Source organism: Physella acuta, unplaced genomic scaffold (assembly GCF_028476545.2).
Source record: "Physella acuta isolate Inbredline_101_S28 unplaced genomic scaffold, ASM2847654v3 ptg000937l, whole genome shotgun sequence".
Taxonomy (NCBI): Eukaryota; Metazoa; Mollusca; class Gastropoda; family Physidae; genus Physella; species Physella acuta.
Window position 1 is genome coordinate 464217 of NW_026732454.1, and position 15601 is coordinate 479817.

General features: G+C 33.6%; 1 protein-coding gene across 1 annotated transcript in view; it reads left to right on the forward strand.

Annotated features, from left to right (window-relative positions):
* Window positions 1-15601, forward strand: part of LOC131953660 (multidrug resistance-associated protein 1) — a 32258-nt gene that overhangs the window by 2988 nt on the left and 13669 nt on the right. Inside the window, exons 2-13 of the mRNA XM_059316960.1 lie at window positions 5219-5476; window positions 6568-6744; window positions 7035-7160; window positions 7654-7782; window positions 8231-8347; window positions 8621-8682; window positions 9151-9288; window positions 9649-9826; window positions 10833-10948; window positions 14124-14304; window positions 14801-14932; window positions 15392-15580. Coding sequence (XP_059172943.1) covers window positions 5231-5476; window positions 6568-6744; window positions 7035-7160; window positions 7654-7782; window positions 8231-8347; window positions 8621-8682; window positions 9151-9288; window positions 9649-9826; window positions 10833-10948; window positions 14124-14304; window positions 14801-14932; window positions 15392-15580 — 1791 coding nt within the window. The 5' untranslated portion in view covers window positions 5219-5230. The remainder of the gene's footprint in view (window positions 1-5218; window positions 5477-6567; window positions 6745-7034; window positions 7161-7653; window positions 7783-8230; window positions 8348-8620; window positions 8683-9150; window positions 9289-9648; window positions 9827-10832; window positions 10949-14123; window positions 14305-14800; window positions 14933-15391; window positions 15581-15601) is intronic.

Below are 15601 nucleotides of genomic sequence, written 5' to 3' on the forward strand. Positions count from 1 at the left end.
TGATTCCGAGTTAGATGAAAAACTGCAGACACAATTTTGGTGTAGTATTCACCATTCATACCCAAACGTAAAATTGATTGACTTTTCGAGAATATATTTTCAACACTATTCTTCGATTAAAAACAAAATTAAGATAATTATAATGACATAGGTTGGCGTTAACAACATTTTTTTTTTAAATTAAAAACTTAACCACGAAGGTTTAGTGAATAGTATGCAATTTTACTCATGCTATTAAAACAGTTATCAAGAGCAGTTGATATTGAAAGTCTACTAGATAATCTTATTTTAGTGCTTATTAATTTCCATACTAATTTCGGCTTTTTAATTCTATGGGGGTCGCGGGTCACTTACTTTTTATAAATGGGGGTCGCCACTCGAAAAAGGTTGGGAACCACTGGTATATAGTATTTATATTAGGCCTAACTGAATATAAATTTAGTTATTCCAGAGTAGGAAACGGGGAAGGTGGGGACCGGTGTTTCTTTCAGACTTTTTTCTCCTGCGAGGGGGGGGGGGGGGTGGGTGGGGGGGGACTAATTTTTTTCCGGAGGGGGTGGGCGGACACTGGTAAGCATAAATTTTTAATTTAAAATTCTATTTCGTTGGAGGGGGGGGGGCGTTAGACGAAGAGATGCCCGAAAGAAACTCGGGTGTGGACCTAACGCTGTGTCAGAAGCAGATGTTTAAGATTAGTTTTTCGGAGATAGACACGCATAGCCGCTTAATCAGGTGCCGTTTGTGTTCATTTCTTTATTAAGAATCAGCCCGTTTGTGTTCATTTCCATATTAAGAATCAACCCGTTTGTGTTCATTTCCTTATTAAGAATCGGCCCGTTTGTGTTCATTTCTTTATTAAGAATCGGCCCGTTTGTGTTCATTTCTTTATTAAGAATCAGCGAATTGCTTAACTCTCTGGGAATTTCCAACCAGGTAGTTTACGCATGAATTACTTTTAATGTACTAAACTATCTAGCTAATCAGTAGCTAATCAATAGCCTATTTTTGGTATTTTGCTAAATCAAGGGGTTTGCGACCTTTTGATCTATGTCAATTACTAGGATTAATAATACACAGAAGTGAAATTCACTATAATTATTGTTGACAATATTAATAAGACATATGGGGGCACCTTTCACACATTTACATCTGGAGGGGGGGTCACTTAAAACTTGGGGGGGGGGTGTCTTAAATTATATAGAAAAAGAGTGCACGCGAGAGAGAGAAAGAAAATAAGAACCAAGATGAACATTGGGTCAACGTGTCGACTATACACACGAGCCATTGGACGAACCATTCAGATGAACAATGATAGGTCGTATTTTTATCAAATGGTGGCTGCATTTTGTTTAATGGGCAAACTATAGATTTCAAGTTCTGTACGCGTATAAGGCTGTAAGGTCTTGTCCCCGAACAAAGTAAAAAAAAAACACGATGTAAAGTTCGCCATACTCAGATAAAAATGTTTACAATTACAGCGTAAAAAAGCAATCAGAAAACAACTTACAATTTGTTTCATTTCACAATTTCAAAAAAAAAAAGAAAAAAAAAGAAAAACCCTCCTCACCTAACAGTTATGTATCCAAAAAGTTTTTAATTTCTCTTGGGTGTAAATTCAATTAAAGCTATTTTGAGCGCTGACGAGGTAAACGAGTTTTATTTTTCATTTCAGGAAAATTATCTGAAACCACATTGCCTATACGAAAGAAAGTAAAAAAAGTAAGCCGAACGCTAGTCTTTATACGCCACGTCAATAGCTAACAAGCCGCACCCTCCCTCCCCCTTTCCAAATCTGGTCTCAAGTGTTGTTTCATAAGCTGTTAAAGTTAAAGTTTCGAAGAAATGTTTGTAAACAATCGCGACTTGTGGTTTTTAATAGAATACAATGTAGCTTTGTTCGTGTGCACAAAAAAACAACAACCCACATTATATATAAAAAAAAAACAAATACTAAAACAAAAAGATTAATGACTAGCAGTAGAAATGATTAGTACCCGTGTTTACATGTTCAGATGAAATAAATTCTTTTTTAAAGGAATGTGTAAATCAATAACCTTAAGTAAGGCAAAAGACAAAAATAACGTACTTTATGAAGAGTATCAAAAAAAGCATTGGGCAGAGCCGGCGTTAGGGGGTGGCGAACGGGGCGGTCGCCATAGGCCCCGCGCTTGAAGGGGCCCCGCGCTTCAGCAATGTCTTTGTTATCTGAATTAGTTCGTAAACTTAAAAAATTTGTTGCTGACTTCAATTGGGAAAAACTAAATGGTCGAATGCCGACGTTGTTGATTCTTATAACTGAGGCCACGGTTGATGTTGGTGAGTCCCACCTGAACTGGGACAGGCCGTAATTCGATACAAAAATAGTGTCACGCACCTCCCCTTTGTGTAGGGCACGGTCGCCTGGCATTTGACCTGAGCTGACTGGAGATTGTTGGATGCGAATGAGCCCCCGACCTGACATGGGATGTAAATTTGGGAAACGTAAAGAGATACCCTATTGTATGCGGACCGATGAAGACGTCCTTTTAGTGAGCAGACGGGATGTCTGTAGTAGACAGTTAGTGACCTGATGAACTCTAGTCCTGACTTTCTTGTTGTAGATGTCGTATAATGTCGTATATGTACAGTGTTTCTTCCAGACTTTTTTCTCCGGGGGGGGGGGGGGGGAGGGGCACTTGAAATTTTCGGGGGGGGGGGGGGGGCGGAAGATTTTCTTCGAGAGGGGGGGGGGGCGGACACTGTTGAAAGTATATATTTTCTATATAAATTATATAAATTCCATTTCGTTTTCGGAGGGGGGGGGGGGCTTGTCCCCCCGTCCTGTCTCCCCCCCCCCCCCCCCCGAAGAGATGCCTTGAAGAAACTCTATATGTAGGCCTACTTGTCTTGGTAAAACAAAATTAACATTCAGTTGCGTGCAGAGGGGTGGGAGGAGGGCGACGAAGGGGGGGGGGCTTAGGATCTATATCAGGCGGCATTAAACAGAGTGATTTATTATTATTTTTTGGAAGAAAGTTAAAACTGTTGTTATGTTGTGTCACCTTAAGGATTCACCCGTTCAATAATTAAGACAAATAATGTTTTTGGTTTTAAAATATTGTATGAATTCTAAACAAATGTTGAAGTCTATACTGTTTTGATACATCAGGCCGAGTTCGCTGTATTGTAAACTTTATTTTCCTAATTATTCGGCACGTGATTAAATTTTCTTAAGTTATTTTGTATGAATTACATAACTGTCAAAAGTGATTTAATATCTTAGCAAAGGAAAAAAAAAACTACGAACATTGGGTTAATACATGGGAGAGATAAAAATCTGTTATTATAGTGGAAAGTTTGACATTAGCTTATAAACTCCAAAACATTTGTGTTATTATGTGTACATCACATTATATAGGCCTTTATACATACATACATACATATATATATATATATATATATATATATATATATATATATATATATATATATATATATATATATATATATAATGGAAAGGCCCCGCGCGGATGGTTGGCCCTAATTCAAAAATATTTTTAACTTCCGCTACGTTGTGGGCATATAAGGGGTCGTCCATAAATGACGTCACACTCGTAGGGGGGGTCCGTAATTTTGTGACAGTGTGTGATGAGGGGGAGAGGGGGGTCAGATGGTGCGAGGTCACACTTTTGCATTATAAATAAACCGGGAGTGATCTCCCCTAAACTTTCTCGAATATTCTTATATAAAATAACAGGGGATGGGAACTCGGGCTATAGAAATGATTTTTAATCCATTTTAAATACTTAAAGTTTTAAAAATAGAATAAAATCTCGTAGACAAATTAATTGCACACCAAGTGAACGCTAATTAAAAAACGCATAATAGTGCGCAATATTATTAGTACTTTAAAAATTTACATTAGTTTTTTGAGAAATCGGAAGTAGCGTAAATTACTACTTCCGGTCAACGGAAATTACTCAAAATTTGACAGAAGGTAGAGAATTAGATCTTTTACTTACATGTGAAATTTCATTTATCTATCTGAAATAGTACTCAAGTTATAGGCTTTTGAAAAATTCAAAGTAGAAAAAGTACCACTTCCGGTTGTCAGAAATCGCTCAAAAGTTGATACGGATCTACGATTTTGATATAATACTTATATATGAAATTTCATCAACCTAGCTGTAACGGTACTCAAGTTATCGTGTTTACACACAGACACACACACAGACCACACAGACACACACACACACAGACATACGGACAAGATTGCAAAATTATGTTTTTCCGTATCAGTGAGGTGTAAAACGTCGAGATTTGTAAAAATCTCGATTTTTTTTTTGCACGATTACAATACTTTCTCTATACTACGTATATACGAGAAAGTAAAAAGCAGTGTTAGAAAACGAATTTTAGACGTTATTTCGCGTTTTAGAAAACTGTTTTAATAAATTGTAATAGGAATTGATAAAAATACTCTATTTTGACAGAGTTCAGACACGATTATAGAAAAATATCAATGTTTAAAAAAAATTCAACTTCAATTTTGAGGGAGGGGGGGGGGGGGTTGTAGGTTGAGGTGTGACGTCATTTTAGGGGGGGGGGGGGTCTGGCTTTTTATGACGACCTGTGACGGAGGGGAGAAGGAGGTAAAAATCGTCAAAAAAGCGTGACGTCATTTATGGATGACCCATAATGGGGGGTATGCTATCATATTTTTGACGAAGTGTGATACTTGTGACGACTATATATAAAGTAATGAATCATTGTAAGGGGGGGGGGGTAATACACACACATATTATATATATATATATATATATATATATATATATATATATATATATATATATATATATATATATATAGATATATATAGATATATATAATATAAGAGCATTGACGCCACTAGCTCGATGGTCACTGGGTGCTGTCAGTGTTTCTTCCAGGCAGCTCTTCGGGGTCGGGTGGGGGGAGGGGGGGCGAACAAAGTCTACCCCCCCCTCCCCCCCGAACGAAATGGAATTTATATAGAAAATATATACATATACTTTTAACTGTGTGTCCCCCCCCCCCCCCCCCCGGAGTAAAAAGTCTGGAAGAAACACTGGTTGCAGTAAATGAGGGTCTCAAACTGATCTCTAAAGTTATCTCATACAAAAATAAATTTTAAGTCTCTCTGGGTTTTAAAAAAAATAAATTTTGTATTTATTTATTTTTTAATTCATCTCTCTTCTAGATTTTGCAGATCATGGATAATTTTACATTGCCAATACTTTTTGACAATTCCACGGCGCATTTTGAGAATTCAACATTGCCAGTTACTACGACACATTTTGAGAATTCCACACTGCCAGTTACTACGACATATTTTGAGAATTCCACATTACCGGTCACGACCCACTTTGAAAATTTTACAACAGCCGCCGTCACGTTAACAACGGCGGGAGAAAACATCACTAGACCAGAAAAGTTATTTTGTGCTGACAGCATTTGGGTAATGATTAAAATAATTAATTTAGTCTAAGGGCTTCTTTTTTTTTTACATCTATATTTTATCGCATCATTTATTGCAGGTCTACCTATTTAAAATATTACGATTTTTTTGTACCATTGCAAAATTAATAAGATCAAATCTGTAAAATAAGTAAAAATAAAATGCATCCTGGCAACATCACTAACGATAAGAATAAGAGAATCGAATACTAGTTCTATTAAAATGTATTTAGATGTAATCTAGATCTAGCAGGGCGGGTGTTGAGTAGGATTATTTTATAACCACTTTAACATGAGATTCTAACTACTAACTACCCCCCACCGTCCAATGATCCTACCTACACTAGGCCTACCGCTCATCATAGTGTCATCATGGCCATAAGCCAAGAAAAGTTAGTCCACTTTTCTGCAAGCGGCTCTTTAAAATTGAATACGCTTGCACTTCTCACGAATACATATTTAAGTCATTATAATTATAAGTAAAGTCTACAAAAATTTTAAAGTGAGGAAAATAATTCTACATTAAACAAGTAGATTCTACTAACTTTTACTATTAATCTCCAGATCTACATAACTCATTGACTACTACTACTAGACTAGATTACTAGATCTATTATAGAAGTGATATTAATTAATTTTTATTTTATTTTTCTATAAAAAAAATGGTTGTTTTTTGTAGATAATAGATACTATATTTATTATTTAACTAAATAGATCAGTGGTTCTCAATATATATATAAAATAATATTATATATAATATATATATATATATATATATATATATATATATATATATATATATATATATATATATATATATATATATATATATATACTTTATATAGTAAATGTATACTAAAACTAGTAAAAGATTATACAAACCCCGCCCCTCGAAGTTTCAGTGTTTCATCCCACCCATTCCATTTAATGGATGATGTGTGCAAGCATTGTTTGAAGGGTGTAAAATATAACAAAATGATCAGCTGTTTAATATTGATTTAAAAAAAATTAGAATTGTCATATGTCTCTATAATCTTTAGTCAATGGCCATATTAAAAAATGTCTCCCATTTGATGCAAATATTATTCACAGGATACTGATTTGTTGTTGAGCTCTAGTTGGCCCCAGCTGACGTCATGTTTCCAGGACACAGTTCTCATCTATGTGCCATTCTCATGTCTCTGGCTGCCATTACCATTCTATTTATACATGTTGGCATCAAAAAGGGTCAGTCCGTTACCCATTTCCTGCCTCAGCATTATCAAAATGGTAGGCTTGCTTTTATTTTTACTCAATTAAAAGTCAAAAAGCACATAAAATGAAAAAGAGAACAGCTGAAATTTTAGAATATTTACTGTACTTACACACATTTTTTTTTCTATTGAAAGTTAATACTTAAAGTCACTATTTAATATTTCACAAGTTATGTCAGTCACTCGTGGTTCTTATTTAATTATGTGAATGTCATAAAATTGTCTGAAATATGATTTTCCATTATATTTTTACAGTTACATATAAAATTTATACCATATAGTCATAGCTGTTACAATGTTCTCTAGTTCTTGGCCGCCTCCCTGAGCCTGCTCAGTCTGATAACTATAATAGAAGACGCCAGTAATGATACAGGCGCACACCCCATTTCCATATCACATTATGTGGCTAATGGTATCCGGGTCATCTCATATGTAAGTTAAATTATTCATATTTCTTACCATCATGCATTATTTATGTATAGATTATTATATGTAATTATTTGTGACTAATTCTATGGGTGATCTTATATGTAAATAAAATGATATACATTTCTTCCCTTCATGCATTTATATATATATATATATATATATATATATATATATATATATACATATATATATATATACATATATATATATATATATATATATATATATATATATATATATATATATATATATATATATATATATATATATATATATATATATATATATATATATATATATATATATATATATATATATATAACTGTAGGCCTACATGTCATAATTTGACAAATTAAAAAAAAATGTGAATATAATTCGTTGTGGTTTAAAATGTTTAAAGAAAAAAAATTACATTCAGTTCTTCACCCCTCAGTTATCAATAAATTTACAAAATGTGTTTAAGTTGCAAAAATAAAGTTTTTTTGTTCTTGCCTAGGCTGTTGTTGCCATCGTAACCCAAATGGAGAGGAAATACCACACCACCACTTCAGGATTTCTCTTTCTCTTCTGGATTTGTCTTGTCTGCTGTGATGTTGTCCCTCTCTACACCAAGATAATCATTCAGGTTTTCATCTAAACTTATTAATTTAAGTATGGGTATTTGTATGGTACAGGGGAGGTAATTGAGCCAGGAAGTGGGTAGGCAATGGTCAAATATCCAGATCTGTTTTGAGTTCAGATATTTTTTATAATTTGACCTATGTCACCAGGGGTGGACTGGCTGTGTCAGAGAGGCCCAGGAAATTTTAAAAGGGGCCCCCCAACCCCAGATTGAAATTTTCATTGTGTATTTTTCTCCCAAATCCTAAATTTTATTCCTTGGTATGATGGAATGGTAAAATGACAGCAATGAACAACAGTTTAAAACTCTATTATTATTACCAGTCCACCTTTAGTTGTCATTCATGAGCAAGTTATAGAGAAGTAATTTTTCTTACAATGGTTGGTAGTGATAGATGTTATGTACATGAAAACATGGGCTGTTTACTAACTTACTCTCTAACCCATTACAGGAACACGAAGGATCTCTGCTCAGATTTGCACTTTTTGTTCTGGTGTATGCCATGGAAGTTCTGCAACTTTTGTTCAACTCTGTCTCAGATTCCACCGGGGAGGACAGCTATCTGGCTGTAAGTAGGTCAAGTTAGCTTGCAACATATAAAGTGGGTCATTTCAACTTTCAGTCTGTAAAGTAGGTAGTTTTAACTCCCAATATAAGCATGTCATTTCAACACATGGTCATGTTAACTTCCATTTTTTAAAAAAACTGTATATTAACCTATAAAGGCTAAAAAAATATTTTTAATATAACAAATTTACATTAATTTGTTAGCAGGTCATTTTGCTTCCATGTTAGAAGTAGGCCATTGTTATATTATAATGAAGTATTTTAACTTCAATAGAACTCAAGTCCAGAAGTGAGAGCTTCATTTCCCAGCAGAATTTTCTACTGGTGGGTCACCAGGTAAGTGTATGTGAGATGTCAAGGTCATGATCTATATTTACATATGAGTCAAGTGTCCATGGCATCTAGTTTACTTCTAAAATATGATATACATACTTAATATTATGTTAGAAAGGTATCCCTTACTTTGAATAAACAACAATTAAATATGTAAATTATTGGAGTTAAATAGGTCTATGTGTTGAAACAACTATTAAATTGTTTTCTTTTCATGATTATTTTTATTGGAGTTCAACAGTCATTAAATAAGTATGAGAATTGCACAAACTATTAGTTAGGCCTAATAATTTAAATTATTTATTGCATACATGTCTATTTATTTCCACTTTGTTGTAGTAATTTTTTTTAATAAATTGTAGTAGCATTATATTTTAATATGCTAAATCACTCAAGATCACTTAATTTAATACAATGGTAGATGTGACATTGCCAAAAGGTATAAGTCATAGTTTGTGTTTATGTGTTTAGAACAGTGTACAATGGTTGGAGGAAAGACTTACAGGAAGAAGATTTGTTTGTACTCAACCCTAGAGATGAGAGTGATAACCTCACACCATTGTTTGATAAACTCTGGAGAAATGAGTGGACCAGATTCAAGAGGAAAAGGTACTCCCTCCCATCTAAATCCACATAATGGAAACTTTCATTTTTTAATAATTATTCTACAATTTTTTGATTTGTTTATTATTTTTATACATTTAATTTAATATTTAAATATATGTATTATGTTTTTAACCGAGCTATCAATATTGCTTCTTAAAATTATAAGTATTAAAGTAAAATGTTATAAAAATTATTAAAAGAGATATTGTTTATATAGAAACTTATATAGAAATTTTATTTAAAATGTGTAAATAACTATTTATTGCATTTTTAAATTTAATAATCTAAGGGGACAACTGCAATGTTTTTAGGATTTGCGCTTGTTAATTTCAGTAATTAATGTTACTATTTTTTTTTATTTAGGAAGGAAGAAAAGTCTTATGACAAATTAGGATATCGTTTGTCTGACCTCTCCAAATCTTATGAGAGGCACGGTGAAAGGTCACCTCTGATGGCTAATATGAATGGAAAGGTTACTGAAAATGGGCGTTACTACAAAACTGTTAAAATGGACAGCACTTCAAGAAATAATACCAAACAGGTGAATATAATAATTTTCATGAACATTTTTGTCCATGTAGTTGCTTTGTATATATTCTTAATTATAATTAATGGATAGGAGGTCTGTGTGGTAGAGTCTGTTAAGCTCATGGTTGCTGAACCAAAAAGTCCTGAGTCTAACCCCCGGGTAGATGAGGCTCGTTAACTGGGGACAGCAACCAGTAACGTAGCGAGGGGGGGCGGGGGGGGGGGGGGACATATGTCTACGGGCGCCGACTTTAGGGGGTGCCAAAATGGGTTGGAAAAGTAAGTAACAATGAAAGCTTGAGGGGGGTGCAAATCGAAATCTTTAGGAGGGGGTGCAAATTGAAAGTTTGAGGGGGGGGGGTGCAAATCGAAAGTTTGTCCCCGGGCAACGGGAAGGGTCGCTAGGCCTCTGACATCAACCCATATAGGAAAGACTTCAAAATCAAGCAACTGTTATTGTAGTTTGTTCTTTGTTGGACAAAGGCAAGGGAAGCAATTCAAAAAAGGAAAGGCCACATAATAAGTTGACATTTAATTGTGTTGGAGGGAATCTCTTCCAACACTAGAATTAAGTATGAAGAAGTAGATACTGAATGGATACTGTGGTGTTGAATGTCAATGATCCAACATGAATACTAGATGACACTGTTTTCTAAAGGAATCAAAAACAAGTTTTATATATTATTCTAAAAATTATCAGACACTTTGTCCTCATCTAATTGTCTAAACTACCATTGTAGTTTTTGTGGTGTGACAAACAGTAAACTTGCTGAATAATATATAATAAGTGAAGACTGTTAGCCCTAGTGCCTTATCTCACTAGATGTATGCACTGATGTAGTGTGTTATATTATCTGAATATTTATTATAAAGACACACTATGATCATGCACCATATGTATCTAAGTGAAAATTGTATTATTTACCTGCTTTTTAAAAATGTTCTTGAGTTTGTACATTTTTGTTAATTAGCCTCCACAAACAGCAGAATGATGTTGTCTCCCTTTATTCTAAAAACAGCCCAAGCCCTCTCTGTTGAGAGTTCTAGCACAGATGGTGGGATTAAAACTTTGCTTTGGACTTGTTCAAAAAATGGTTTCTGATATATTTTTAATGATAAGCCCAGTGCTTCTGAGGTAAATAAAATATAAACTTGTATGTATGTTTGGTGTTGGGGGGGGGGGGGGTCCCAGTGCCGACGCCAGGTTATATTGCGCCCTAGGCAAATCTTATTAAAATGCCCCTTTTCACACAAATTAATTACTAAAACATGTGTATATGAAAACAATTAATTAACAGTGACATATTAACTTATTAACGATTGCATACACGTTATAAGTAGACATCAAAATCAAATTTTACTTGCCTTCTTTGCAGAGGCGGAACTAGAAAAAAAGGGCCACCCCGCAAAAAATTTTTTTAGGCCCCCCACCCATATATATGTATATATATATATATATATATATATATATATATATATATATATATATATATATATATATATATATATATATATATATATATATATATATATATATATATATATATATATATATATATATTTATATATATATATACAAAATACAAACAGAGTATAGGATGCTCATTGCTGACCTGTTCAGGTTTTTAAAAAAAAATTGTTTTTTTTTTTCAATTAAAGCAAATTACTACATGTCATGTGTGTAAGTGCTTTAGTGTGTTTTGAGAAAATCAGTTTTCATTTTATCTGTTATGGATTCTCGTAACATCTCTCTGGCCAAAAGAATATAAAACATAAAATCTTTGTAGAAGTAATGGTGTATTTTATGAAAAAATATTTAGTAAGAGAAGTAATTGCTTTTTAATTTGTTTAGTACAATTCTATTAAAAGGAGCTTATGAGCACCCCAATTTGACTATTTTAAAAGGGAAATAAGTCATGGAAGTGGTTTGAACGTTTCCTTATCTTTGTTAAGTTTAATTGTAGAGGAGATAGGACTTGGCTTTCACAGTGGTTTAAAAAGAAAGGGAAAAAGAATATACAAGAATATATGGTGTCTATAGAATAAAGATAATCAAACCGCAGCTATGGTAATCGTTTTACAAAACAAACATCAAGTCAAAAATTGCAAGAAAATTAGATTTTTTAAACTATAATAAAAACTATTAGGGTCGGCTGTGGGCCCCTAAATGGCGTGGGCCCCCCCGCATTGCGGGGTCTGGCGGCACTGTAGTTCCGCCCCTGCTTCTTTGTCTCAAAAGTTTGTACTTAAATTTGTATTTATATGTAAGTGGTCAATCCAAGGTGCAGAAATTTGAATTAAGCAATGACTTATCTCCCATTTGAAAATCCAAATAACAAAATTTTATTCAAGGGAAATAACTTTCACAAGAATAGCTAAATTAACCAAGTGTAACTAAGACATGTTTGAAAAACAAAATAAAACGCTCTAATTTTCATTACATAATAATTATAACAAATCTTTTATATGAGCTATGTAACCTTGTGAAAACAATTAATTTTACCTATCGAATACTTAACTGTAGGTTTTGTTTGAAAGTCTAAAAATGGTAGCTTTATTATAACATACTTCTATTCAATTTTAATGACATACATCTCTATATGACAATCTAATATGCCAATAACTTAAAATTTTGGATCCCTTGAATAAAAGGGACATCTTTCAGAAAGTCATAACACAGTTAACTGTTTTAGACATTGCTCAGTTTACAGTCAGTTAAAAATTCCATCCTATTTAATATTATATATTAATACTTTAAGAGTGTTAATATAGATTCCTAAAAAACTAAAGATTTTTCAACTAGAGAACGCCTACCTTTCTTTGTAGTGTATTCCATACATCATCTAACTTACCATAAACTCCACAACTCAATATACTCTACTACATTCACAACACATATCAAACTTCGATACCTAAACATAACTAGACTACGACACCAACTGGTTTAACTTCACCAAGCTCTACAAAAGGTACTCCCAATCAACAACGATTTCACTGGACCTATTACTACACTTTAAAAGTCAATATAATTCGATACCTTAATACCACAAGAATCAATACTCCAGAACTCCAGAACTACGATACTTCATCACCTGCATTCCCATTTCTCTATTACCAATCAAATTTCATTAGACCTTCAACTACAAAACAGCCGAATAAAAATTATGACTCTTTAACACTTCCATACTTTATACCTACGAAACCATATCAGCAACAGCCTTCTGCCGTTACTCCCAAATCTAAACGATTCATCAAAACTTACCAAACAAATACAATACTTTGAACACCCCGTCATTACAAAACTCTGTACACCAGGACAGATTTATAATTCAAAGTCAGAGAAATGAGACTTACAAGCCCTATTTAAAATTAGATAACCTTTTGCAATGTTCAAAATTTAAATTACGACCTTATTTAATCGTTTTCTACATCAATTATGTGACACCAAATTAAAAAGACAAAGTGACTGGTAAAAAGCGCCCTAACCTTTCAAAATTAGTGATGTGGGGTTGCATTTTTACCATCGCGAATAAAATATAGGCTTTTATAGACCTAATTTTGGGGTGGGGGTGCAAAATTGATAGTTCGTCCTGGGTGCCGAAATAGATCGCTATACCTTTATAAAAGTTATTAATTCTTAGGTACTTTTTGATAATAGCGATTAAACATTTTGCGCCCCCTAGGGATGGTGCCCTAGGCGACTGCCTAGTTCGCCTTATAGATAGCACTGGCCCAGGGGGTTCCCTAAAAGTCCCTGAGTCCATCTAGATCTGAATGGTGTACAATATGGGTAAGGGGAAATAAAGGTGGCAGGCATAGTGCAGACCACACAAAATCTTCATATGGTCGAAGAAACTGTTGAACCTTATTTTACTTTAAATGAGTGGTTGTGAGTTTATGGGTAAGGGTGGCTCTTAACCTGAATATTGTGAGACATGTCTAAAGCTAAGCAGAAGACAGCAGATTTGCAGATTTGAACATACCATCCATTCATAATTATATCTTGTGGAATAGAATTCATCTTTATCTGCATTAGACCAGAAGATTTTAAGAGGACTCTATTAATATGAGTCATAAACTGTCAAAGCTTTATTTAGGTTTTGTTATGCTTAATATATTAACAAATTTAAATATATTCACCTTACAGCCATAAAACAAACTTTGTTTATTCTATCTTCCCTCAATATTTTATTTATCTTGTTAAACCCAAGCATAACTACAATTTTCAACCTAAATCTAGTTTGAAATTAGGCCATAAGTTTTAACAATGTCTTCATTAACGCTTTGAAATAAAATTTTCCCCTGTCTAGCCTCCTTATCAGTTATGCTGACCATGCGGATGTTGATTTTGTGTGGAAAGGCTATGCCATAGCTGTCCTGCTGTTTATCACACAGATGATCAAATCTGTGCTGTTTAACTTCAGTTTCTGGATGTCGCAGATTGTTGGCATGCAGATGAAGACCACGCTTATTGCAGCTATTTATAAAAAGGTACAAAAACTGGAACAGAATTTCTTACCAAAACAAATTCAGTAGCTATAGGAAAACATAATTTTCTAAATTTGTTTTTACACAATGTAGGAAATATAATGAGAGAAGGCAGTGTTTTCTATACAAAATAATTTTTGTTTTTGGTGCTAATATAGAATAATGAATCAGAAACATGGTTAGCTCAGTATGTGTGTATGTCATTGTTGCAGACATTTATGATGAAGAATGAATTAGAAACATGGATACTTATGTTATATGTTGTGACAGGCACTAGCAATGAATAATGAATCAGAACCCATGGTTACATATGTTGTATGTTGTGACAGACTCTAACCATGAATCAGAACCTATGGTTACATATGTTATATGTTGTGACAGGCTCTAACAATGAATAATGAATCAGAACCCATGGTTACATATGTTATATGTTGTGACAGGCTCTAACAATGAATAATGAATCAGAACCCATGGTTACATATGTTATATGTTGTGACAGGCTCTAACAATGAACAACGAGTCCAAGAAAGAATCAACAGCAGGAGAGATTGTCAACCTTATGTCTGTCGACTGCCAGAGGGTCCAGGATGTGATGAATTTTTTCTTCTACGCTTGGACCACTCCCTTTCAGGTACACTAATGAATGTTTACATAACCAGCTGGCGTTTGATTGCAATTCCTGTTCATATTTCTCTCTATATGTGATTAACATTTTACTATGTTAATTATCAATGAACTAACAATTAGGGTAAGACTTTAAAATAATTTTTTTTTAAATTTCTTAAAAAAATGTCTAAAACAACATTTTTTGTGTGCTATTTCAGCTAAACATTTAATATCTTAGGAGCATTGTTTTAAATATAAACCACCTTATTGAAATTAGCTTAATTTGTTTTATCTGATCCAAAAGAAATAATTCAATGACACATATCAAACTGACTACCTTTGTTTTAAAATATTTTGTATTTTTACAATGGCATGTGTTTAGTTATAAATGTATCAATCGACTCTGTTTTGAGATTTGTAGATCATAGAGTTAGTTTTCTGAGCTGTGTTTGACACAAAGTGAATGTCTAAAATATTCCGACAGGTTATTATAGCTATAGCGGTGCTGTACCAGTACATTGGCCCTTCTGTATTTGCTGGTCTGGCTGTCCTGTTGCTGACCATACCTTTTAACTCTTACGTAGCATCAAAGCAGCAGCAGCTTCAGGTCAAGAATTTAAAACACAAAGACTCCAGGCTCAGACTGACCAATGAAGCTCTTTGTGGCATGAAGGTTTTATTATTTTACCTACAT